The 26521-nt window shown below is 45.6% G+C and overlaps 1 protein-coding gene across 1 annotated transcript in view; it reads left to right on the forward strand.

Moving 5' to 3' along the window:
• Nucleotides 1-26521, forward strand: part of LOC102264191 (chromosome unknown open reading frame, human C16orf62) — a 143125-nt gene that overhangs the window by 103364 nt on the left and 13240 nt on the right. The window contains exons 18-27 of the mRNA XM_005861499.2: nucleotides 2682-2735; nucleotides 3588-3668; nucleotides 6248-6310; nucleotides 7757-7842; nucleotides 8933-9013; nucleotides 11443-11506; nucleotides 13654-13752; nucleotides 15841-15918; nucleotides 16703-16817; nucleotides 20349-20488. Coding sequence (XP_005861561.1) covers nucleotides 2682-2735; nucleotides 3588-3668; nucleotides 6248-6310; nucleotides 7757-7842; nucleotides 8933-9013; nucleotides 11443-11506; nucleotides 13654-13752; nucleotides 15841-15918; nucleotides 16703-16817; nucleotides 20349-20488 — 861 coding nt within the window. The remainder of the gene's footprint in view (nucleotides 1-2681; nucleotides 2736-3587; nucleotides 3669-6247; nucleotides 6311-7756; nucleotides 7843-8932; nucleotides 9014-11442; nucleotides 11507-13653; nucleotides 13753-15840; nucleotides 15919-16702; nucleotides 16818-20348; nucleotides 20489-26521) is intronic.

Here is a 26521-nt window from a genome sequence, read left to right on the forward strand (position 1 = left end):
CTCAGTCTCCCAGCCTCCATTCCTGTGTCTGCCCATCCCCAACCCCAGCCTCTCCTCAGGGAGCTCCAGGCGCACTGCCCTCCCGCCCCAGCGCCTCATGTGAGTGGCTGAAGGGAAACCCTGTGCTCTGGTGTTCTGTTCTGCTTTTCAAGTGGCTTTACCTCCAACCGTCTGCCTCTCTCCCTGATGGATAGGAGCCATCACCTTTCCCGGCTGCATGTTATGAGGCGCGTCTCGGCTCTAGTGCTCTGGCCTGGGGAGCCCAGCCTTGGTCCAGGCCTCACTCCTCTCAGGGATCCCCCCCACCGCAGCCTGTACCTGTTAGAGCAGCAGCCCCTCTGACGCCTGCTGTTCACCTAGTCTTCAGTTGTTAGTTCCAGGTGAATGTGCCCCCATTTAGTTCTATTTCTAACTAGGGGTCCAGTGCACGAATTAGTGCACCTTGAAAGGAACGGTGGGCTGCGAGGCTGCAGTGGGCACAGGGTCGGGTCTTGGCCCATCCGCTGTGCCCACACCTGGCCCTTCCTGCCACGGCCCCTGGTCCCCTGTCTGCTGGCAGCCCTGCTTCCGCCGCCACCGCTCCCACGTGCTAATGGCACGGAGCGATTGAGGCCAGCGCCAGCAGTGAGTGTGAGCGGGGCTGGCACTGTCAGTGGGTGTGAGCAGGGCTGGGCCGGTGCTGTTAGTGGGTGCGAGCAGCAGTTGCTGTCCCGATCGCCCTTCAGGAGCAGGGGGAGGTGGAGAAGCCCTTAGGGGCAATCAGGCCTGTCAGCCACCGCTAGCACCCACTGATGGCGCCGAGTGATTGGGCCTGGCGCCAGGCACCGGCAGTGGGTACAAGTGGCGGCTCCGGCGCCGGCAGCAGGTGCAAGCGGGGCTGGTGCCAGCAGCAGGTACGAGCGCCCAGCGGGACCACAGCACATGGGAGCAAAGAATTTTCAGTAACCACCAGAGGCTTGCCCCAATGACAGTGACCAGTGCCCCGCCTTGGTCTGGCGCCTCCGTTCACCTGCTCCACCATCCCGCTGCGTCCAACGCAAGCCATGTTCTGAACATGCCTCCTGGTGGTCAGTGCACGTCATAGCGACCGGTTGTTTGGTTGTTCCACCCATTTGGTTTATTTGCATATTAGCCTTTTATATATAGGATTTGGTTCTGGGAGGAGTTGCAAGAAGGATCCACCTACTCGGCTGCCACCTTGAAAATTGTTCTTTAGGCTTGCTTAACTTTTACATCAGGTACACACCAGGTATGACCTATAGTTTGTTTTTTAAAGGCAGGAAGCCTGATTTTGAAAAATCACATTTTAGGCAAATCTGAAACCTTCAACCAGATCTGTCCTCCGTTCCTTCACCGAGTATGGTGGACTCCCCACTGTTGTCTCCCCCTGCCCCTTGATTTTTCCCATTCTTCAATCCTGGTAGAGCTTCCTGGTTTTCTGTCTTGGTCTGGGTAGTTTTGTCAATCAAATGTTGGTGCCTTCAATTCAACACCAGTAGGAATCCCCAGTTTGGAGTGCGGTGAAGAAGCAAACTTCAGCACCAACAGCTCAATTGTGACAGCACGGCTGTGGTAACAGCCACTGGCCTGTTTGGTGGCCCTGGGCCAGGCCCCCCTCTGGCTAGACAGCTCTGCTCCCTGCCGTCTGCAGCCTGCCCTGCACTGTCTGCTCCACTCTGTTCCTCTGAGATGTCCTCAGTGTCTCACCTTTGGTGTTTCAGCTCCGATTAGGAAATGTAGTGTCAGTCTTTGTAAAAAAGGGAAAGTGTACTCCTAGAGTAGAAGGAATTGACTTATATAGACAGAGGTCCCTGCACCAGGTCCCTGATTGGTTCATCCTCATGCAAATGAGGACTCCAAATCCTTGCAGTTTGTTCCAAAAGGCACTATCCTGATTGGTCAGAATTGAACTGCTCTGATTGTTCAGTGCAGAAGCCAATAAGCATAGAGCTGTGTAGCTCTTATTGGATGGAGAAAGCCTCAGTCCTATTGGTTGAAATAGGATTCAAGCAACTCCTTTATTTTTTTTAAATCCTTTCCTGAGGATATTTTTCCATTGATTTTTAGAGAGAGTGGATGAGAGAGGGAAAGAGAGAGAGAAACATTGATATGAAAGAAATACATCAATTGGTTGCCTCCTGCATGTGCCCCGACTAGGGCCTGGGCCAGGGAGGACCCTGAAACTGAGGTACATGCCCTTGACCAGAATCAAACCTGGGACCCTTAGGTCTGCAGGCCGACACTCTGTCCACTGAACCAAACTGGCTAGGGCTCAAGCAACTCCTTTATAAAGGGTTGGCTTGGATCCCGGACTCAGTACAGCAGGCAGCTCAGCGCAGAGGCAGGCAAATGGGTGCAGGCTGCTCCCTGAAGTGCAGCTTGCTGGAGAGGCCCGCGGGGACGTGGCTGCTGGGCTCTGCTTTGGAAATTTGAGCCCAGTTAGCCACCAGGAGCCCTTCTTAGTAGGTGTCTTCTTTCTCAGCGTCCACAGTTTCAAGCAACTTATGTTTTTCTATAATTCTCATCTCAGGGTAAAATATATCGGTGGGCAGAGTTTTCTGTGGATGAAACTCGGAATTCCTACCAGTTGTCAGCTCTTTCCATTGTCATAGCCCGAGAAGGGCTTCCGCCATCGGACCGCACGGGGTTCTCACTGTGGACGTCTTTGCTTTTTCCTGCAGGACTACATTGATTGCGCCGAGGTGTGGGCAGAGTACACCTGCCGGCATTTCACGGTATGTGTGGCTGTGTTTTTGAAATAATTATATATTTTTTCATGTTTATTATAGTGAATAAGTCTAGCTTAGGCATTTTACAGTGATAATTATTCTTAACTTATAAAAAGTCCATCCTTTGTTGTATAGTGTGACAGAGCATTAATATGTGCACTACAGCGAGAGGGTTCCCATGTGAATTTGGGAAAAGCTGCATTGTGCAAAGCTAATCAGTTTTTCACTATCAGATACATTAGATGTGTATATGCTGAAGTCATGGTGACTTTCCATGGGGTCTAGCAAGCAGCAGTTCCCAAACACATTTGACTGCAATGTAATTACTGTCTAAGCACACAAACACACTTCTTCCCCGAGGTCCTGCCTGGGACCTCAGTTTGGGAAATACTGGGCTTATCAAAGAGCAGAGGCTTTAAAACAGGTAGAACTGGGTTTGAATCCTATTGCCAGACTTATTTACTTTAAGCAGCAACAGTGAAGTGGGCATTGGGTTACCTGGCTTGTGGGGGCAGGTCTGTGCTCTTACACAATGTCAGTGCGCTTTGCAGCGCCGGAGAGGGACCTGGCGGGGGCAGCAAGTGGCACAGTCAATTTTCCCAGCACGTAGGGAAGCAGGGGCCTGGGAATGCCCAGAGCCTGTGGGAACCATGCTTCCGTCCTGACGTGGTGCGGACAGAGCCACCGTGAAGCTGTGATATGGGAGGGATTTTCCCCTTATAATATTTTCAGCAGAATATTTGAAACTATTTCTGGAGGATGTGTACTATATTCTGAACACATTAGTCCTTTTCTCCAGAAAAATGGTCAGTGACTACCCTTCAGTGTCTAATGGGGGTTTCGTTCACTTCCCATTAGAAAAGAGAGGTGAACACCGTGTTGGCTGACATCATCAAGCACATGACTCCAGATCGCGCCTTTGAAGACTCCTACCCTCAGGTACAGATGTGCATTTCCCTTCCACACTGCTGGAGGTTTTATGTGGTTGAATTAAATTGGCATGTTGCATGGGTCACACCAGAAGGTCAGGTGATCCTAGCTCTGTCATACCCTGACCGTGTACCTTTTACTCAGTTACTTAATCTTGTGCCTCAGTTTTCTCCTCTGCAAAAGGGGGTTACTAATAGTACCACCCCCAGTGGTTGTGAGGAATAAGTGAGGTGTGGATGGGAAGCCCAGGAACTCAAGTAAGGTGCCTGTGTTTTTCAGTTAAACTAACTTTTTATTTGGAAATATATTAAAGTGTATTGAAAAGTTGAAAGAATAGCTTGGAAAAATCCCATTATTCCTTACCCAGATTCTCCAGCTATGAACATATTCCTTATTTGCTTTATCATTATCCTTGTGTGCACACACATTCATATGCATGCAGATCTTTTCTGAATCATTTGAAGATAAGTTACAAACATCTCACCACTTTGCCTCTAAAACATTCAGTGAGTATTTAATTCCTAAGGACAAGGACATGCTCTGTGTAACCCAGTGTAGCGGTCAGCTTCAGGATGCTAACATTGAGGCATCACAGTGCCTACCGCAGGGTCCCTGCTCCCGTTGTCACTGGACTCATTCGTGCCCTGAGAGCAGGTTTTTCAGTCCAGCTCAGGATCACATATGTAAGGTAACTTTTGATCAAATTAAGATTTTTTAAATTTTTTACTTAGTAACATGATGTTCAGGCACTTACTGCCTATGATCGATTTCTACCTTCACTTAGTATAAGAAAATGCGTTACACATTCTTGTAAGAATTTTAGAATTCTTACATTTTGCTAAGTTAAGACTCTCACAATTTGCTAATTAAAATGGTTCATCATTACAATTTATTGAGCAGCCACTATGTGACATTTTTCTAGGTAGGACATAAACACTATGTCGTGCACACAGGTCTTGGTGAGGGTTGTGGAGTGAATGGGTGTGCAGGCGGAGCCTGGGGCCGACCCTGTGGGTGTGGGTGTCGGTCTCAGCACGGATGAAGAGTGGTGTGTGTGCATTAGAATTGTTGAGGAAATTTCGGTAAGACCTTGAGTACTAGGGCCCCAATTAATTGAAAACTTGAAGTAACAATGATTTTAATGCGGCCCATTCCTGAGAGAGACTGGAATTAGACTGGACTGTGACTCTGTCCTGTCTAACAGCATCTTATAGCAGGGGCCCTGGGTGCAGCTTGCATTCGTGACATCCACCCGTATTGGTCGTGAGCCCGTGGACTGAAGTGGCCTTTTCTTACTCCAGGCCAGGGGTAGGGAACATGCCTGGTAAGCCTGGAGTATTTCTTGTGCCAGAAAGTAAGGACACACTAAAAATACTGACGGGGCACAGGGAACTGAAAAGGACCCGGAAGGGGCCTTGTGAACTCCTAATTTGAACATCAAAAACATAAGGAGAGTGGTGGGTTATAACCCACTGACTAAAATAGGGATCCAGCGGACTTTCTAATGATGAATAGAAATAAATAGATGAAGGGAAAGAGGGGTGGAGGTGCCAATTGAGAAATATGGAAGAAATGGTAGAATTAAAAAAAAATCACCATTTGCAGCTAACACAGTGAGCAGATAGGGATAGGGATATGGATGATAGATTAAAGTATTATAGTTACATCACTGTTCACTTTCCTGCATTTGATAGCAGCACAGTGGCGGCGGGGGAGAATGCATGTGTAACTGCACTTAATTTAAAACATTCCTGAGCTAAAGGGATTTGTTGCTGTGGATATGGTTTCAGAAACTGTTTTAACCAGACAGTATTGCAGTATCTTCATCTTTTGCTTGACTGACCTAAAAAATTACTTAATTATGAAATGGGATTGTACTTCTTAATATTCTGTTTCTAGAACATGAGCAATTTCCTTTGTAAAGGATTTGTAAACAGGAGTGTTTTTAGTAGAAACAAAGTATCTGTCAGTGAATTTCTCTTAACAGTAAGGGGGCAGGCAAGGTTTGTGTTTAATTTAGAGGCGGCTCCTTGGCCTCTCCTTCCTGGCGAGGCCGGTCAGCAGCTCTGTGTGCACTCAAGTGCGGCAGGTGCGGATGGTGGACCCAGTCCCAGGGCCTGAGACCCACGCCCCGCCCTCCTGGAGGATGTGACCTTTGGCTTCTGGCAAAGTCAGGGAATAGTCAGGTTGGGCTGTTTTGTGAATGAAGTTCTATGGGACCCAGCCACATCCACGGTTTACCTGATGTCTCTGGCTGCCTTCTAGCTACAGTAGTGAGGCCGTGTCTGGCGATGTCTGTGTGGCTCCAGAAACTTCTGCTCCTCCTGGATAGCCACAGCTGACTATCAGAGGACTGAAGGGCAGGTACCCGTACCTGAACCATCCCCTTTAGTCCTCACAAGGAGCTAACTGCCGCCTTGCTCTGCCTGTTCCAGACCAAGACACTGTTTCCCAAGGTTCAGTCCTTCCCAGTCCTTGGGCAGTCCAGGCTTCCCTTCTTGGAATTGGGGTTGCAAATGATGCAAGGGTGGCCTTTTAAACATACCCAAGTTTTATTAAATAAGATGTGTTTTTTGTTTCATTTGCAGCTTCAGTCGATAATTAAGAAAGTGATTGCCCATTTCCATGATTTCTCAGTGCTCTTCTCAGTGGTAAGTAGCACTCCTTAATTATTTGTGGAAATTTGTATCTGAGTCAGAGGTTCCCTTAGTGTCTCAGTCATTTTTCAAGGTGCCCTGGGCCAAAAGAAGTGCTTAACGGTTTTCTTCATAAAGTAAGCTACGTCTAAACAGCTTAAGTATCGCTGTCATCACAGCTCAACCAGCAGTTGAAAAACATGATGCACCTAGACTGAAAGAAAATGTGACCTTCAGTTCATCATTCCTTACTACTAGAATGTGTGCTCCAGTGGGCACCACGGCTTCTCAACCGTGGAGTCAAACTGGACTTCCTCTTCCTCAGTGACTTTCACATGGTACTTGCTTTCATCATACAACCTAATGTTGAAACTGAAATAGCAGTTGTCTCAGTGCCTGACAGCTGAGATTTATTATGTTTCCCTCAAAAAGTTAAAAGCTTCTGAGACGTCCTGTCAAGTCTGTTGCAGTGCACTGGGCCAGGGCGACCTGGGCGCCTGAGCACCGTGGCGCCGAGGGGAGGAGTCCCCATTCACGAACACTCACAAGGAGGCAAGGTTTTGGTCTTTTCTTTATTTAAAAATAGAGGCAAGATGCCATAGTCACTCTCTGAACAACTCTGAGTCCTTTCTTTGCTTGCCAATGCCACTGTAAAAATGCTGAAGCTTACTTTTCATTTTAGCACACAGAAAGCTTATGGTCACCTAAATGTTGCGCAGCCCTTTCGGGTGGGCTCAGTGGTTACAGCGTAGGCCCCTGCACCGAAAGGTTGCTGGTTCTGTCCCCGCCCCCATGGGGGCATGTGCTGGGGGCAACCAATTGATGTGTCTCTCACATCGATCTTTCTCTCTCTCTCTCTTTCTCTCACCCTTTCCCCCTCCCTTCCTCCCTTTCACTCTGTAAAAATCAATGGAAAAAATATCCTTGGTTGAGGATTAACAAAATAATAAAAAATAAATGTTGCTCAGATGGTGCACCGAAATGTTAACTGGTCCCAGCCCAATCCCTGGGCACAAGGAAATTGCTTTATTTTTTTAAAAAAATATATTTTATTGATTTTTTACAGGGAGTAAGGGAGAGGGATTGAGAGTTAGAAACATCGATGAGAGAGAAACATCGATCAGCTGCCTCCTGCACACCCCACTACTGGGGATCAAGCCCGCAGCAACCAAGGCAGCAACCAAGGTACATGCCCTTGCCTGGAATCGAACCTGGGATCCTTCAGTCCTCAGGCCGACGCTCTATCCACTGAGCCAAACCGGTTAGGGCAGAAAGTTGTTTTAATAGCAGTCGTTTCTAAACCTCTGAGTCATCTCCTGCTCTCAGGGGAGTCCTTGCTGGCCTGCCTCAGAGATGAGCAGCTCTTTTGACCTTCAAAGAAGAAAATGACCCACGGGTTCCTTTTAATAATGTATATAAATAGCATGGAGAGTGCTTTTTTCTTTTTGAATTTTGTTTTAGGAAAAATTTCTGCCATTTCTGGACATGTTCCAAAAAGAGAGCGTGCGGGTGGAGGTTTGCAAATGCATCATGGAAGTTTTTATCAAGTAAGTGTAACTTTGTAATTGGAAGCTTCAATTCCTAATGCCTTTTTGAAGCCTGTTGATAAGAAATCAGTGTTTGCACTCTGGGGCCCAGGCCTGTGCATGCATTTCATACCTGAGACAACAGTGAGAGGGAAACCACCTGAGGAGCAGTCATGCTGAAGGCTGTACTCTGTGCTGAAGAAGACAATGTCCTGAGCATTCACAGGAGCGTGGTCATCACCTGCATTCACTCAGATGTGCTACTGGAAGGAGCAATCTATTGATGAACTACTTAGAGAGTAATATTTTAAAAGATAAAGTCATATTTATCAAGGTACCAGAACTAGAAAGGTTTGCATGGTCAGTGGGTAGATTTGTGATCCATTTTCAAGTTTAGTTCCTTTCATGTTATTAAATAAGTTTCCCAGAACTGCATACTGCTGGTGGTACATGGAATAACTGTAGGTGGTCCATGGAGGAGAGGTTTTCATTTTCATTTGTAAAGTTGTATATATTTATTTTAATGTATGTTAGATCATATATAACTAGTGTAGTTAGTGATTTCATGTATACTATTTTTTAAATATTAAGTATGTAGAGTTTAGAAAATTGAGATAGATGTTGCTTGGATATATGTTTTAAGCATTCCTTGTGTTGTCTTCCTAAAAGATTAATTCCATACGCTTGGAATAAATACACCAACTTTACTTGCATAAGGGTTTGTTTGATGAGCTCGTCCTTTTATATTATTTGAAAAACCCAATTAATAAGTGCTCCCTGTACCTAACACAGTTGAAGATAGGTCATGAGCCACTTCAGAGAGTTCAAGAAACATGATAAAAAACAACAACAGATTTGCCCTTTGCTTGTATTAGGAAGTGTAGCAGCTTGACCAGGATTCTGCAGTTACTAGAAATTACAGTATGTAGAGAAGAGCAAACTTGCCATTGAAAGAAGAATTAAGAGAAAACTAGAACATAGCCCATCAGTGGTGAACTGGGCCATAGTTTGTTCAATCAGATCGTTTGCTGCTTCTCAAATATGTATAGCTGACATGCTTTCACTGTCCTCAGGGGCACAGCTTTCACGACTGCCTTTAACTGTTTCCCAGGCATCAGCACGAGCCCACCAAGGATCCGGTCATTCTGAACGCCCTCCTGCACGTGTGCAAGACCATGCATGACTCTGTGAAGTAAGCTGCCATGTCACATGGGCTGGGTCTCAATGCCACATGGCAGTACATGAGGGGGATTGCTGCTGGAAGCTGCCACTGGGAGTTATATTTTTATGGGGCTATTAAGGTTCTTGCCAATGAGGACTTTCCACTCTAGGAGAGGAGGGAGGCTGAGGGTACCTTCCTGAGAAAATGAGATGGCATGTTTTTATAAAGGAAGTTCAGGTGGGAGAACAGGCTGGTTTCATCCAAGTGGACTCAAACTCCTGTCTCCAAGAGATTTCTGAGAGCAGCAGGTAATAGTGAGTTCCCTCATTCAGTAACATAGCCTTCACATGTTTCCTCATTAGTCACCAGTTCTTTAAAGGCACCTGCAATTGTTCATCCTTCTTACATGAAGGACGTTATTTGTTCAGTATATTTGAGGCTGAGACCTACCCACTGACCTTACCTTTGGGTCAAAGGCCAAATGATCACTCCTTTGCTTTCTAGCCTGCCCCCAACCCCACATTTCTATTTGACTACACTTAAGGCAATTCCTGCTTATCACTGAAATTTTAGTTCCCAAAGAATTTTTAAACAAGCAGCTTGATTCACTGGAAAATGTTACAAGCACTAAGAAAATTGTTTTAGAACTCAACCATCAATAAGAGGAATTGTACTTCTTTTTTTTCCCTCTGAAGATTTTCAGAATCTTTATTTTCATGACTTTGTGCTTTCAACTTCATGGGTAGTTATAAAAATCAAAATATCAACACATTTTTTTTCTTTTAAAAAAAATATATTTCTTTATTGATTTCAGAGAGGAAGGGAGAAGGGAGAGAGAGAAACATCAATGATGAGAGAAAATCATTGATCGGCTGCTTCCTGCACGCCCCCTACTGGGGATCGAGCCCTCAACCCAAGCATGTGCCCTTGGCTGGACTCGAACCTGGGACCCTTCAGTCCGCAGGCTGACGCTCTATCCACTGAGCCAAGTCGGCTAGGGCAAAATATCAACACTTTTAATAATAAATGGCACCATTAGATTTTAACTGGGCAAAAATAAAAATAAAGGCACAGAAAACATCCAGAAAGGCACTTGTGTTAGTAGGATATTGGCTTTTGGCTTAAATAAAATAGGTTGATTTCTCTCTTGATAAAAGTATGAGGCCAGCAGGTGGAGGTATGATAGCTCTGCTTTAGAACATCATCCAGGAACCCAGGCTCCTTCTGTCTTGGTGCTCTGCCATCGCTCTGGGTGTTGTCCTTGTTTCCTGGTGGAAGCTGGCTTACCTTGACTATGTCCATGCTGCATTCTGCAGGCTGTAGGCAGCAGCTTTCTTTTAGGGCAAAACTTGGAAGGCTCTTCAATGGACACAGACACCGGGGCGGTGGGGGCTTGCCCGGGGTGGGAATGGCTGGGGCGGGGGGCGTCAATTGGGGAAAAAGGAGACATATAAAACTTTAAACAATGAAAACAAAACAAAAAAACTTGGAAGGCTCTTAATTGCTTGCATTCACATCCCATTGGCTAGAACTGTCACATGGCCATATTTAGCTGCAGAGGAGACTGGGAAATGTAGTCTAGGAGAAGGGAGGAGACCTGGCTTATTGGAGGGTGTTTTGCAGTCTCTGCCAATAGTTATCTTTCCTAGAGCAAATCAACAAACAAAACTCTTGGTTCCTGTTTTCTCTGGGCTCTTTTTCAGAATAAATCAGGGCCCTATTTATAAGCTTTACAAGTACAGTCTAAACCAGTGATAGTGAACCTTTTGAGCTCGGCGTGTCAGCATTTTGAAAAACCCTAACTTAACTCTGGTGCCGTGTCACATATAGAAATTTTTTGATATTTGCAACCATAGTAAAACAAAGATTTATATTTTTGATATTTATTTTATATATTTAAATGCCATTTAACAAATAAAAATCAACCAAAAAAATGAGTGTCATAGGTTCGCCATCACTGGTCTAAACTATGAAGCCTTGACATTTTCTTACACATATATATTTGTATTTAATTTGTTAATAGAAGTAACTGAGTTCTGTGATTTACTTTAAGATCCATCCCCAAAATAAGACATACTGACAGATGGAGAGGGAAATAGATGGTTATGCGATAAAGTAAATATTATAAAATGATAATGGTAAGATCTTGATGGGTGGATATATGGGTATTCACTGTAAAATTCTTTTCAACTTTGCTGCCTAGTTTGAAATTTTTTATTATGTTGAACAAAAGTTCTCTGAATTACATTTGAAGTGGAACCTTTCTGCCCAAATTCCAAAGAAGAAAAAGTTACCACTAATAAATGAATTTTAAGAACAGCAACTTTGAGATGTGAAACATTTGTAAATCTAGAAAATGCAAAATGTTGTTACCTGTTACACATTGCTTAGTTCTTATATATTTTTCTTTGGAAGCTCGTTTATCACCTAGTGTTAATTCTGTACCTTGTTGATTTCAGTGCACTCACTCTGGAGGATGAGAAGAGAACGCTGGCCTGTCTGATTAGTGGGTTTGTAAAGATGGTAGGTATTAAGGACAGACTCAGCGGTCTTAGAAAGGGATATAATTGTTTCTCTGTACTCAGGTGGACGAGTTAGCATTATGTTCCCTGGTGCTTCTCGTTCTTATTGAGAGAAGATGAGGCTAGAAAAGAGATTCCATTAGCCAGGCTCCTGGGGCAGAGTGTGCCAGGACAAACTGGCCTCAGGGAAAGTCCGGGGGAGGGAGGGCGGCTTCCTGGCTCATGTGACAAAGGTTCTGGAATGGAGCCCTCAGAGGAGCTGCTGGAGGTGGGACCTCCGCGTCATGGCTCTGCTCCCGGGTGCCCTCCTAGGCAGGCTCGCTCCCCACGAGAGCCCAGAAGGAAGGGTCCCAGCAGCTTTGTAGGACTGAGTCCTTTGGATGGATGTGGACCCATCCCAAACAAGTGGTTGCTGTGGGGGAGAGCAAACACAACCACCAGGCCAGGGAGACTCGCACAGCCGGGCAGCCCACTCGCATAACCGGGAGGCTCCCTGACACTCCTGCTGTCTGCCATGGGACAGCGAAACGCAGCTGTGCCAATGCGCGCTCTCTCCCTTTGCCTGTTTCCCGCAGTGTGGACAGCTCACCTCAGGCCTCAGTGTTTCATTAATCCCACAGTTCTGTCGTCGGCTGGGCCACTGGGCTGCTCTGGGGGCAGGGTGGGGCCTCAGTGCTGGCTGAGGTGGCTCTCCTCCGTGTGACCGCTTTCTTCCCCTTCTCCCATCATCCAGCTGCCACAGCTCTTTCTTACCTGGGAGGGCAGACTCGGAGCCGCAGGGCCTTTAGGCGCAGGTTCAGGAAGGGCAGTGACTCCGTGTCCGGGAAGAAAAGTCCCCAGGGACCCTGAAATGCCCAGCAGAGTGGGGGTTACTGCAGCTTTCTGTGGGAGCACCTGTGCCATCCTCACCAGAACAGCCCTGCCTTTGTTCTCGGTATGCAGAGCTAACTCCCAGCTGCCACCAGTGTCCTGGTTTAACAGGCACTCGAGACAGAGGCTGAGATGGGAATAACTAGGTCACCTTGAATTAACTGAGGAAATGTGACTCATCCAGCAGCAGGGTCAACTGAGCTATCCGCCAAACACTGTGGCTAAAATAGCAATTTTGATTAAGTTCAGGCCACGTTAGGAAGTGTACCTATGGTTTTGACCAGGTGCCTCTCCTGTCCCCTGATTTATATGCCGGTCATGTGGTCTTTATCTTTTTATGGCTTTGTCTGAAAGCCGCTGAGTTATAATGGAAAAGAATAAGAGGAAATAAGATGTGAAACCTGGTAGCAACAGTGGGAATAGCAAAGTTAAACTCCTGGACCAGAATTATTGCTGTAGCAGTCAGTTTGTCCTGCTAACCAGCTAGTCATCAGTTTTGGAGAAATGGGAGAGGGGATTTGTAATGGGGAAGAAGCCTCCATCTGTGGCTCTGGCAACAGCGGCCACTGAGGTTGGGAACCCCATCAGGGAGCAGGAATCCTGGCCAACGGCCCAGTCTCCCTTTGTGCTCTGAAAGGCGCAGCTGACAGGGCTCCAGGGCTTCCTTCCAGCTCTCCTTCTATATGGGGATGTTCTGTTTGTATTTTGAGATTCTGTGTTTTGTTTGTTTTTGTTAATCCTCAGCTGAGGATATTTTTTCCATTGCTTTTTAGAGAGTGAAAAGGAAGGATAGAGGGAGGGGGAGAGAGAGAGAAAGAGACATCGATGTGAGGGAGACACATCGACTGGTTGCCTCCTGGACTCACCCAGACCAGGGATGGGGAATGAACCTGCAGCCCAGGTACATGTCTTTGGGAATCGAACCTGCGACCCTTCAGTGTGTAGGCCAATGCTCTGACCACTGAACAACACCGGCCAAGGAGATTCTGTTTCATACCCTTCAGCCTTTCTGTGTTCTACTCCAGTGCCCATGTCATGATGATGAGGTGGCAGTAGTAACATGTCAGCGACATGCTGAGTGGGGCATTGTAGTCTGGTCAGAGTATATCCCAATGCGTGTGTGCGTGCACACGTGCACATGTGCTTGCATGCCCTTCCCACCTAGTCATATGGGGGGGTCATTGGTGGCTCCTCATCTCAGCACCCCCCCTTCCCCCCAAGTTCAGGCAAAGCCTGTTCAGCTGTGTGCATTGTCAGCCCCTCTCTCTTTGATTCTAGGTGTCCTTTGGTCGTGATTTTGAGCAGCAGCTAAGTTTCTATGTCGAGGCCAGGTCGATGTTTTGCAATCTGGAACCTGTTCTTGTGCAGTTGATTCACGTAAGGCTTTTCATTCATTCATTCTCTCAGCAAATGTTTATTGAGCATCTACCTGCCAGAACTATTTAACCTGGGACTCCCCTTCCTCATGTTGCTCCTGGTCCCGAGGTGTGGCAGGCTTTTCTCAAAGGTTGATGCAATCTAGAACTTACTGAAATCTTTGAGTGGTTTTATTGATCCCTTTTTCTCTGAAATGTGTTTATTCTCGTTCCTGTGTGCCAGCAGCAGAGGCGTGAGGACTGGCTGTGGTTGAGGAATACTAACCCAGGCCTTGCTGCCTCACCAGGGTGCCCACTTTTGGGACACGGCCTTTCAGTGACTTTTCATGGTGTCCAGGTTGAAAAAAATCAGTGACATCTCTGTTTATTCAACACTTAGGCTCAGACAACTTAAGTATTTATGCCCCAACAACTTGATAGCCCTTTAAAACAATAATATATGTAAATGTAAAAAATAGAAATTTTTTATGTCATTCTTAATTGACCATAATTCCTTTCTGATGAAGTGTGCTGGGCACCAGTTGGGCACTGCACAGCCTTTCAAACCCAGGAGTTGGGGAGACACCACTACCTTTATTTTCACTTCCACGTTGCCTTTTCAACATTGAGTTTTGCACAGCATTTGCGTTTATCACACCCCAGCTGTGCAAAGACGCAGCCTCACAGTAAGGAATTGACCCTGGGCTGCCTCGCTCTGGGGCTTTGTCCAGTGCTCAATAATTGCTGTTTTCCTTAAAAAATAAAAAAATAAGAGGTTTCCCTGTGAGTTTTTACAGTTTGGGAACCTAGGTCCAAACTTTTCACATCTGTGGAAAAATTCCCTAAGGCTCTTTAGTCGCCCCACATGAATTCAAGAGGAGCAGCTGTATTATATGTTTGCTGGTTGCCAGGCTGTGGAGCATTACTAAGCTTAACACCTACATGTGGAGACTTTGTCTATGACACAGGGAGGTAACCACCTACCTCGCAGGCTGAGAGGGTTAGATGAGGTAATGAGTGGACAGCTCTTCGGGCAGCACCTGGCTGTGGTACGCGATGCTGTGGCTGCTGTCATTACCTCTCTTATGGGTGTTGCTAGTATGGCATAGCTGAATTGCATGGTTACTCTCAGATTTGGAAATTTCTCTTAAGATCTTTAAGATCTTAAGCTTTTAGTGTATGGGATTTCCAGAAATGGAGTAGTGAACCCTAGCTGTTCATTAAGCCAGAAAATGGTCATTTATAATGCAGAGGATAGGCAGGCTAACTCAGTGAGAGCCTTCGTTCTACCCCAAGCATGTCAGACTCCAAGGCTACCATGGGCCAAATAAATAAGGTGTAAGTGTATGTGGAGCAAAAAAGCAAAGGCTTCAGTTTTCATAGAAACGTAGGTTAATTTCGATAGAGACATGCTGAAAACAAAGGGCTGAAATAAATGAGTCATTAACACAAAGTAATAGAACATTTTAATAAAAATGAATATTTTTTCTTGAACATTAACTTACCAGACACTGAATAACTGTACAAATAAATAAGCGTAATGCAAATAAACCTATTTTTCTTGTTCTTCGAAAGCGAAATATTTCCTGTTGCACACACCAAGCAAGTCAGTCCAAGACTAATGACATGGCAATTGGCTGCTAAAATATTCGCTGCTAGTATTAGTGGAGAGAAATGGTGCGCCTGCGCATAAGCATGTCAGGGAAATGAATGCAACATGATTGTAGTAATCAGTCATTAGCGAACGTTGTAGTTTGTTAATAATTATGTATAACAGGATATTGTAAAAATTAAGTTATGAAACTTTTATTAAAACGTTTCTTATATATTGTTATATTGGCTGGGTTGCAAAAATACTCATTGTGGGCCACATGTGGCCTGCGGGCCGCGAGTTTGACATGCTTGGTCTACCCCCTGGAGATGTTTGAGCAAGCCCAGATGGAGTCTACCTGATGACCCATTTGGCACTTCAGGGTTCAGGGCTAATCAGTCTTTGTCCCACGTGGCTGGTTCTCAATGAACTGGCTGCAGTTCATGTTCTGATGTCTGTGGAAGATCTGAGTCAGCCATCATTCATTCCCATTTCTGTTTTACTCATTAACAAACCCAGAGTGTGAGCCGGTTGGCAATGGAAACAAGAAAAGTGATGAAGGGGAATCATTCCAGAAAAACTGCTGCCTTTGTCCGGGTATGTTCTAAAGATAAGACCCACAGACTGAACTTGGTGGGCTGTGGGTTTCCCAAATTAATTTTCCTTACATGTCTATGGGCCGGCCAGTCTGAATGTTTCTGAAAGCAATGGTCAGTGGAGCCTGAGTTTACACATGTGCTAAGGTGGCCGAGGGTGGGCTTGGGGCTGTGTGTCAGTTCTCTGTAATTATGCTGTCTCTGGAAGGTCTAATATCTTTTCCCCTATTGGTCAGTTCCCAAATTTGAAATAAAATTTAAGCTTCTTGAGTGTACTGCTTGAATTTTTACCTAAGTAACACAACCATGTCTTAAAAAATGAAATCCTAGGCAAAACAATGACATCCAAGCATCCCAGCCCTGCCCCTTCTCTTCTCATCCTCTCTCTTCAGTCAACCACTTCAAACTCTTTTTAGCAACTTCTTCTAATTACCTCCACTTTTAAATTTTTAAAATATATTTTTATTGATTTCAGAAAGGAAGGGAGAGAGAGAATCATGAATTGACTGCCTCCTATCTCCACTTTTAAAAGTAACTGGTGTAAACAGCTGCTTTTAACTTACTGCTGTTAGGTGTTATCTCTGCCCTCCCTTCAGTGCTGGGTGGGTTTATTTTTCATGCCTGTCCCAAAGAGACAGGCACCGCAGAGGCAAGAGGGGAAGTTGGGGCTCAGAATCAGAAATTACTTTAAGTGTTTTTGCCTGAAAATATGGACAGATGAGAACAGGTGTTCTGATCTACTGTGAGGGCATTGCCAGCTGACCTGCTATGTCTCCTCTCTCCAGGCCTGTGTTGCCTACTGCTTCATTACCATCCCATCCCTGGTGGGCATCTTCACACGCCTCAACCTCTACCTGCTTGCTGGCCAGGTGGCCTTGGCCAATCAGTGCCTCTCCCAAGGTAAGCCCCTCCCCTCCTCTCAGGCCCCCCTGCCGCTAGGAAAGCCACCCACAGGGCATGTGGGCATGTGCATGAGAGTAGGTGGGGTGAAGAGAAGGAAGGTTCCTTAAGGAGGAAAGGGAAAGTAATCAAGGACGAATTTTAAATATTTCCTTAGTAGGATGCACATCAGACATGCCCACATTTAGAGTCAGACAGATTACAAAATGTGGCTGTTTTCCTGTAAGGACCATCTTAAATCGCAGACATGCAGGCTGCCTGTGCCTAAGGAATCTTAGACATAAGGCTGAATCCTCCCCGCAGATCATATCTGTCATTGTTGATGTTGGTGTGAAGCCCCAGAAAGACATGGGAGGAATCTAGAAAGGACAGAGTGAACACTGTCTGCAGCTCGCTGTTGGGGATGAAGACTCCGCTCAAGACCCATCTCCGTGCTCACTGTGCATGGTTTATTTGGGAGGGATCCCCCTCGTGTCCGGAGGGTGATGGGGAAGACGAGGGGGAGGGAAGGAAGCCAACCAAGGGGACCCTCGTGGGAAGGTCCTGCTGGGAGCAGCCGCAGTCCACTCCGCCTGGGACCTCCGGGAGGGAGTGCTAATGGCCCCGGCGTTACCCCACCCTTTCCTCCGTCTGTCACTGACCCCGGCTGCTGCTGGGGCACCAGCTTACCCGCACTCAGGCCTGTGCCTCACGTGAGCCAAGAGAACGCCCTCAGCAAGGATCACAGTGTTTCTGCTGGAGGTTCTTTTCGCCTGCAGTGTGGCCCGTAGCAGGGCCTGCCCAACAGGCTGTAGCATAGCCTGAAAGAATCCTGCACCGTTTACAGAGTGTTTGTTACATGGTGAGCCTTTGCACATATCTCCTCTCCTCCTCCTGATAGCTACACAAGGCCAGTCCTGTTGTTGGGACCCCATTTTCTAGGTGAGAAAACTGAGGCGGAATGGCTAGGGAGCCAGCACTCAGCCCCTGCTCTGGCCAAGGCCGTGTCCTTTCCCATGGATAGAGGCATGTGCAGTGCAAGCCTCGGAAGACTCGGGAGTTTCTCTAGCGCTGCCTGAGGCGGACTGACGCTTTCAGGGCTGTCTCCCCCGCCGCCATCTCCCACCTGACATCAGTGTGCACCAGAGGGAGCCGCCAGCCCTGGCTTGGTGTGGAGGGCACGCTGGGCTGGTCAGATAATGGTCCTTCCTCATCTTTAGCCTCGGCTTGGCAGTCTGGCACCTGGATCTGTGTCTTGATTCATCTGGGGCAGCTCTGGGCATCTGAATCTTCATACGAGACTGCTGGCCCAGGCCAGGAGCTCAGCTGGTTAGGGCGTTGTCCCAATATGCCAAGGTTGTGGGTTCCATCTCCAGTCGGCATATACAAGAAGGAACCCGTGAGTGCATGACTAAGTGGGACAACACATCCGTGTTTCTCTCTCTCTCTCTCTCAAATCAATAATAAATAAATAAAGAACATGATTGTTATCCAAGAACCTTTTCAAAACCTGCTTGGTCTTGGTTTCGACTCCTGGGAACTCTCGTGTCTCCCCAGTGCATTTGGAGTTAAACTCAACTCTTTGCTGGTCCGTCCCCACATGGCCTGGTCCTGCGGCCTCTGTCCTCTCACACCGCTCTTCAGCCTCACAGGCTTTCTTCTGTTCTGTGAGCAGGTGAAGCTGCCTCCTGACTCAGTGCCTTTGCACTTGCAACGCCCTCTCTGTGTAGTGGTCTCCCGCAGATATTCGCATTAACAAGCAGGCAGGCAATGGGAACCACGGTCGGTGCGGCCACCCACGGCCATGGCGGGATGGTTTCTGACTCTGTGTGTGTTTCCTCATCGTCGGGGCCCCACCCACCAGGACTGTGCATCACCAGAGCAGCCTTCTGCCCTCACTATCTGCTGGTACACGTGGGCTTTCTTCTAGGGCCACCTTGGCAAGGAGGACAGTTAGCATGACACAAGGCAAACAAAAACTATCAGCTGCCACCCAACCTGCTGTGTAGCATGAAGATCAGGTTAGTTCATCCCATTGGTTTGAATGTCAGAGGTTTTAACACTTACAAATTGGTTCTCTCTTTTTTTTTATTTTTAATATGTTTTTATTGATTTCAGAGAGGAAGGGAGAGTGAGAGAGAGAGAAACATCAATGATGACAGAGAATCATGGATCGGCTGCCTCCTGAATGCCCCACACTGGGGATCGACCCCACAACCCTGGAATGTGCCCTGACCGGAATTGAACCTGGGACCCTTCAGTCCACAGGCCGATGCTCTATCCACTGAGCCAAACCAGCCAGGGCTGAATTGGTTTCCTCTTTAAAGTCGAGGTGGCTGGCCCCTGTGGGAGCTCCTGTGTTCGGGAGCGCTCACATGTGGGAGTGCCCACGTGTGGAGCGCCCACGTGGGGGAGTGCCCACCTGTGGAAGCGCCCGCAAGTGGTGTCACACTGTTGGGTGGGGCTCTGGTTTAATTGAGGGTGTTTTCCACCAGCACCTTGTTCTCTGGATGTGGCTGGGAGGTGTTTCCAACTGGAGGTGTATTTGGACCAAACACATTTGGTCTTATCAGGCAGTTTAGAATTTCACTTGTTGGGTCAGTGTTTTGACCTTGGCACTTTTTCTATAAAGAACACTCCATCTTCTAACCCTCACTTCCATCCTCCCGTCTCTCCCTGTCTCTATCCCTTGTGCTCCCTTCTCCTATCTGCTCCGCTTCCTACCTCTCCTTTCTCTTTCTTCCCCCTTGCTTCTTTCCACATCTTCATTTCTTGGATGATTCTATGGAACTATTACCTAGTCAGTAGTCTCGAAAGCACATGCGCGCCTATGTGTGTGTGTGTGTGTGTGTGTGTGTGTGTGTGTGGTACATGTGTGTGCACGTGTGTGGATATGTATGCACGTGTGTATGCATGTATGTGGAGGGAATATCTGTGTATGCATGTTTTGTGTATGTGTGGAGTGTGTGTGTGCGGAGTACATGTTTGTGTGTGTGTGCATGTGTGTGGAGTGTGTGTGCGTGTGTATGCATGTGTGTGTGCATGTGTGCGTGCATTCCTTCAGACATTAGATTGTTATTTCTCTAACAAAGTGGGTATGCACTTGAATAGGTACAGACAGGCCGGAGCCTCCGCACACACACCCTCCTGCACCTTATTCCCAAATGAAGTGGCCCGAGAACCACACTCTCCCGTGGTCAGTGGGCGGGTTCAATGGGACAATCCAGGTTGAACCCTTGGCCCAGGCAACCGTGAATTCTAGGCTTTCTGTGAACATGTGCCACTTCTTTTTTCACTTAATAATCTAAAGCCAGTTTGGCTAAAGGTTCTCTGACTGATGGTCAAAGAAGAAGGGAGGATGGGAGGCAGCAGCAGCACCTCCACTGGGAATGCCCATCCTCAGTCAGTTCTCGGGAACCTTTCTCGGGCCTGCCTGCCATCCCAGCTGCGCAGACAACTCCCTGGGACTCTCAGGACGGGCCTCAGGCCTGTGGAGAAGAAAGCAGAGCCTGTGTTTTTTCAGTTTCCCTGATGGACTTTCTTGTGTTGCAGCTGATGCCTTTTTCAAAGCCGCCATCAGCCTCATCCCAGAAGTCCCCAAGACGATCAATATCGATGGAAAGATGCGGCCGTCAGAACCCTTCCTCTTGGAGTTCCTCTGCAATTTCTTCTCGACTTTGTTAATAGTTCCGGTGCGTCCCCCATGAGAGCTGAAGGTGGTGTCTGTCTCTGACTTGCTGATGTGGGCGTCCTCGGCCCTAAGCATGCGGGGTGTTCTGTCTGTGCTGGTTTGTAGTCAGATGCTTGAATGTCTCAGTGTATTTCCCACACATTTTGTGTCCTGAATGTATTAGTTGAGACTCTCCATATGGCCAGGGGGGTCACTTAGTGATTTAGGGGTGCAGGCTCCAGGAACACAATGCCTAGGATGGACTCCCAGGCCCCCTCCGCACTCTGCAGTCTTGGGTAATAGATGATATTACTGGGCTGCAGTTTCTTTGTCTATAAAATAGGAATAGTAATAATAATAATAATAGTATCTACATCTAAGTATTGATGAGGATTAAATGAGTGAATGTGCATATGTGGTTGGGACAGTGACTTTGCCCATAGGAAGCGCTGCAAACGGGGATGGCAAGTATTAGAAACCAAACCATGACAGCCAAGACCAAAGGGGTGTTGTTGGCAGGATCCTGGCATTTCCTGTGGAAGGTAGGTGAGCAGTTAGGCTTGGGCGGGAATCCCCCGCCCCCAGGACATGCACAGGAGGGGCTCTGAGTCGAGGCTCCAGCCATGCCTGCGGGTCAGCAGGGCGGCTATGAATTTAGATGCGAGAAAGCATGCTGTCTTTGTTCTTACAAACCTCATGAGATGTAGCCTCTCCCTCCGCTCCAAATTATAGGCACTGAGCCAGTGTTTGTCGTTAGTATCTGGGACTTTGTCACCAATAGATTAATCAGCAGTGTGCTCTCGCCAGGTGGCTCCGTTGGAGCATCTCCCCGGGCATCAAAGGGTCTCGGGTTCGATTCCCAGTCAGGTTGCAGGTTCCACCCCCAGTTGGGGCATGTGCATGAGGCAACTGATTGATGTTTCTCTCTCCCTTCTTGCCTCTTCCTCTAGAAACAATGAAAGTCATATCCTTGGGTGAGGATTAGAGAGATAGATAGATGATAGATAGATAATTTAGATAGATGACAGATAATTTAGATAGGTAGATAGATAAATAGAGAGATAGATAGATGATAGATAATTTAGATAGATAGATGATAGATAATTTAGATAGATAGATAGATAGATAGATAGATAGATAGATAGATGATAGGGAGAGAGAGAGAGAGAGAGAGAGAGAGAGAGAGAGAGAGAGAGAAATCACCAATATGCTCATATCACAATCCAGGTGTGAAAGATATTTCAGAACATTGATTATGTGCTTTTTTCCCTAAAAAGCACAGAAGTTATTGGTCTTATTGTTATGTCTGTTATCTAAAGGCATTCACCAAGGAGTCATAGATTACACATGACACCTATCCTGAAGAAACATTGGTGACTGTTTCAGTGCAGTTAGCTTCTTGGTAGTCTCAGGATTGCTGCAGCTATAGGGGGTCTTCTTTGAGCCCGTATCAATTTTTGGAATATTTGGTCTAGATCTGTTAAACATGCCATTGGTATTTTAATAGGAATTGAATTTAATCTGTAGATTACTTTGGGTAGTTTGGACATTTTAATGATGTCAATTCTTCCAAATCATGAACACTTACTTGAATCTTCCTCAATTTCTTTCTTCAATGTCCTGTAGTTTTCCAAGTAACCTCCTTGGTTAAATTTATTCCTAGGTACCTTATTTATTTATTTTTTTTGGTTGCAATTGTAAATCAAATTGTTATCACAAGTTTCTCTTTGTGATAGTTCATTATTATACTACTGATTTCTGAATATTAATTTTGTAACCTGCTACTTTGCCAAAATAATTTATTAAATCTTGTAGTTTTTTGGTGGAGTCTTCAGGGTTTTCTATGTACAATATTATGTCATCTGTAAGAAATGAGTTTTACTTCCTTATTTTTCAATTTGGATGCCTTTTATTCTTTTTGTCCGATTGCTGTGGCTAAGACTTCCAGTACAGTGTTGAATAAGAGTGGTGAAAGAGGGCAGCCCTATCTTATTCCTGATCTTAAGGAAAATGCCTTTAATTTTTGCCCATTGAGTATGACGTTGGCTGTAGGTTTTTCATACATAGCCTTTATCATGTTGAGGTATGTTCCCTTTATTCCTAGTTTGCTGAGTGTTTTTATTGTAAATGGTGGATTTTATCTAATGCTTTTTCTGCTTCTATGTATATGATCATGTCATTTTTATCTTTCATTTTGTTTATGTGATGTATCACATTTATTGATATTTGAATATTGTACCAACCTTGCATCCTAGGAATAAAACCCACTTGATCATGGTGTGTGATCTCTTTAATGTATTGTTGGATCCAATTTGCTAATATTTTGTTGAGGATTTTAGCATCTATGTTCATCAGTTTCTTCCTTTGTAGTGTCTTTATCTGGTTTGGGGATTAGGATGATGCTAGCCTCGTAATAAAGGTTAGAAGTCTTCCCTGCTCTTGGATGTTCTGGAGCAGTTTGAGAAGGGATAGGTGTTAGTTCTTTGAATGTTTGGTGAAATCTCCTGTAAATCCATCCGGTCCAGGATTTTTGGTCACTGGGACTTTCTTGATGACTGCTTCAATGTCATTAGTTATTATTGGTCTATTCAGGTTTTCTGATTCTTCCTGATTTAGTTTTGGAATAATGTATGTTTCTAGGAATTTATTTGTTTTTCCCAAGTTGTCCAATTTATTGGCATATAGCTGTTCATAGTATATTCTTACAATCCTTTGTATTTCTGGGATGTCAGTTGTTACTTCTTTTATTTCTGATTTTATTCATTTGTGTCCTCTCTGTTTGTTTCTTGATAACACTTGTTAAATGATCATCAATCTTTTCAAAGAACCAGGTCTTTGTTTCATTGATCTTTTGTATTGTTTTTTAGTGTCTATGTTATTTATTCCCACTCTAATTTTTATCATTTCTTTCCTCTGGGCTTTGTTGCTTTTTCTCTAGTTCTTTTAGGTAGGCTAAAAGATTGTATGGTTAGATCCATGGTCGGCAAACCGCGGCTCGCAAGCCACATGCGGCTCTTTGGCCCCTTGAGTGTGGCTCTTCCACAAAATACCACATGCGGGCACGCACATACAGTGCGATTGAAACTTCGTGGCCCATGCGCGAAGTCGGTATTTTGTGGAAGAGCCACACTCAAGGGGCCAAAGAGCCGCGGTTTGCCGAGCCGCAGTTTGCCGACCACTGGGTTAGGTTGTATATTTGAGGTTTTCCTTGCTTCTTGAGGTAGGCCTGTAATGCAATGAACTTACCTTTTAGGACTGGTTTTGCTGTGTCCCATAGATTTTGGGTTGTTGTGTGCTCATTTTCATTTGTTTCCTCGAAGTTTCTGATTTCTTCCTTGATCTCATTGATAATCCCTTTATTGTTTAATAACATGCTGTTTAGCCTCCATGTGTTTGAATATTTTTGAGCTTTATTTATTGTGGTTGATTTCTAGTTTCATACTATTGTGATCCAGGAAGATGCTTGATATGATTTCAGTCTTCTTGAATTTGTTGACTTACTTTGTGTCCTAACATGTGGTCTGTCTTTGAGAAAGTTCCATGTGTATTTGAGAAGAATGTATATTCTGCTGCTTTGAGGTGAAATGTTCTATAAATATCAATTAAATCCATCTTGTTGATTTTTTTGGTCTGGAAATCTATCTATTGATGATAGTGAGGTTTTAAAAAGTTCCCTACTGTGACTGTATTGCTGTCAATCTCTCCTGGTAAGTCCACCAAGATTTTCTTTATATATATAGGTGTTCCTCTATTGGATGCACATATGTTTGCAAGGGTTATGTCCTCTTTTTCCCTTTTTTTTTTTTTTTAATCCTCACCCAAGGATATGTCTTTATTGAATTTAGAGAGAGGAAGGAAGTGGGAGAAAAACATTGATATGAGAGAAACATCAATCAGTTGTCTCCCGTGTGCATCCTGATCGGGGATCAAACGTGCCCTGAATGAGACTCAAAGCTGCAACCTTTTGGTGCACAGAATGACATTCCAACCAAGCCACCTGGCCAGGGCCCTTTTGTTGAATCAACTTTTTTAGTATCGTGTAGTGGCCTTCTTTGTCTCTTGTTATGGCCTTTGTTTTGAAGTCTTTTTTTGTCAGATATAAGTATTGCTACCCCAGCTTTTTTTAGTTTGTTTCCATTTGCATGGAATTTTTTTTTTCCATCCCCTCATTTTCAGCCTATGTGAATCTTTTGTTCTGAGGTGAGTCTCTTGTAGACAGTATATATATGGGTCATGTTTTCTTATCCATTCAGCTACCCTATGTCTTTTGATTGGAGCATTCAGTCCGTTTACATTTAAGGTTATATTGATAAGTACTTATTTATTGTCATTATTCCTTTATACCTATGTTTTTTTCTATATATATACTTTTCTTCCTGAAGCAATTCTTTTAACATTTCTTGCGATACTGGCGTGGTGACAAAGAAGAACTCTTTTAGCCTTTTTTTTTTTTTTTTTTTTTTTGGTCTGGCAAGCTCTTTATTTTGCCTTCAGTTTTGAATGATAGCCTTGTGGTAGGTAGTCTTGGTTTCAGATACTTGCTTTTCATTACTTTGAATATTTCATGACATTCTCTTCTGACGTGTAGTGGTTCTGTTGAGAAATCAGCTGATAGCCTTATGGAAGCTGCTTGTAAGTAACTGACGGTTTCTCTCTTGTTTCCTTTAAGAGTCTCTCTTTGTAACATTTGCCATTTTAATTATGCTGTGTCTTGATTGGGACTGCCTGTGTTTCTTGAACTTGTGTGACTTTTTCCTTCACCAGGTCAGGGAAGTTTTCTGTGATTATTTTTTCAAACAGCTTCTCTGTTCCCTTGCTTATTTTCTTCTCCTCTGCACCCCTACGACATGGATGTTGTTATAATCATGTTATACCAAAGTTCTCTTAAACTCTCCTCCTGCTTTTTAATAATTCTTTAGCTGCTCTGATTGGGTGTTTGGTTTTTTTTCTATTTTGTCTTCCAAATCACTGATTAGATCCTCTGCTTTCATCTAACCTACTTTTTTTTATCACTTTCAGTGTATTCTTGATGTCAGATATGGTATTCTTCATTTTCAACTGGTTCTTTTTATGGTTTCTATGTCCCCTCATGCTGTTGTAGTTCTCACTAACTTCTGTGAGCATTCTCATAGCCATTACTTTGAACTCTATGTCTGATAAATTGCTTGCCTCCATTTTATTCAGCTCTTTTTCTTGAGATGCCTCCTGTTCTTTCATTTGGGGCCTGCACTTTATCTCTCCATTTTGGCTGTGTCTTTGTGTTTGTTTCTGTGTATTAGGTAGAACTTCTATGAGTCCCAGTCTTTGGGTGGTCACATTATGCAGTAGGTGTCCTGTGGGGGGCCCAGTGGTGCAGTCTCCTTGATCTCCTGAGCTGGGTGCTCTAAGAAAGGCCCCTTGTGGGGGTTATGTGGGCCCTCCTATTGTACCTGGCCCCTGATTGTGTTGGCCCATCGTGGCTGGCTGTGAGGCTCACTCCAACCATGGTGTGCGAGCCGCGGTGCATGTGCAGTCTCGGGAGCCTTGGGGCTCAGTGGCACAGTCCTCCACATCACCTGAGCTCTGTGCTCCAGGGATGTTTCTGTGGGCTCTGTGCAGACATCCCCATTGTAGTTGTGTCTTGAATGCTGTTAGCCCTTTCATGTGTGGTTACTCTTCCTGCTGGGTGGCTGTAAGGATAAACCTCGGTCACTTTATAGGAGGTGCTGTGCAGGGGCTACCCACTTGGGCGTGGTTGCTCCCACAGGGTTCAGTGCCACTTGTGTAGCTAGTTAGGTCACTCGCTGTGTGGTGTGAAGCCCACTGGTTGTGTTGGTGCTGGGCCCACTGGGTGGGGTCAGGTACAGATTGTGTGTAACTGGCCACACAAGACGTGGTGTGGACATCATGCTATCCTATATAATAAAAGCCTAGGTGGTGTCACGCCCTCGCATGACGCCCTCACTTCATCACAAGATGGCCGGCAGGGGAGGGCCATTGGGGGCGACCAGGCCAGCAGGGGAGGGCCATTGGGGGCAACCAGGCTGGCAGGGGAGGGCCATTGGGGGCAACCAGG

The sequence above is a fragment of the Myotis brandtii genome, unplaced genomic scaffold, assembly GCF_000412655.1.
Source record: "Myotis brandtii unplaced genomic scaffold, ASM41265v1 scaffold152, whole genome shotgun sequence".
Classification (NCBI taxonomy): domain Eukaryota; kingdom Metazoa; phylum Chordata; class Mammalia; order Chiroptera; family Vespertilionidae; genus Myotis; species Myotis brandtii.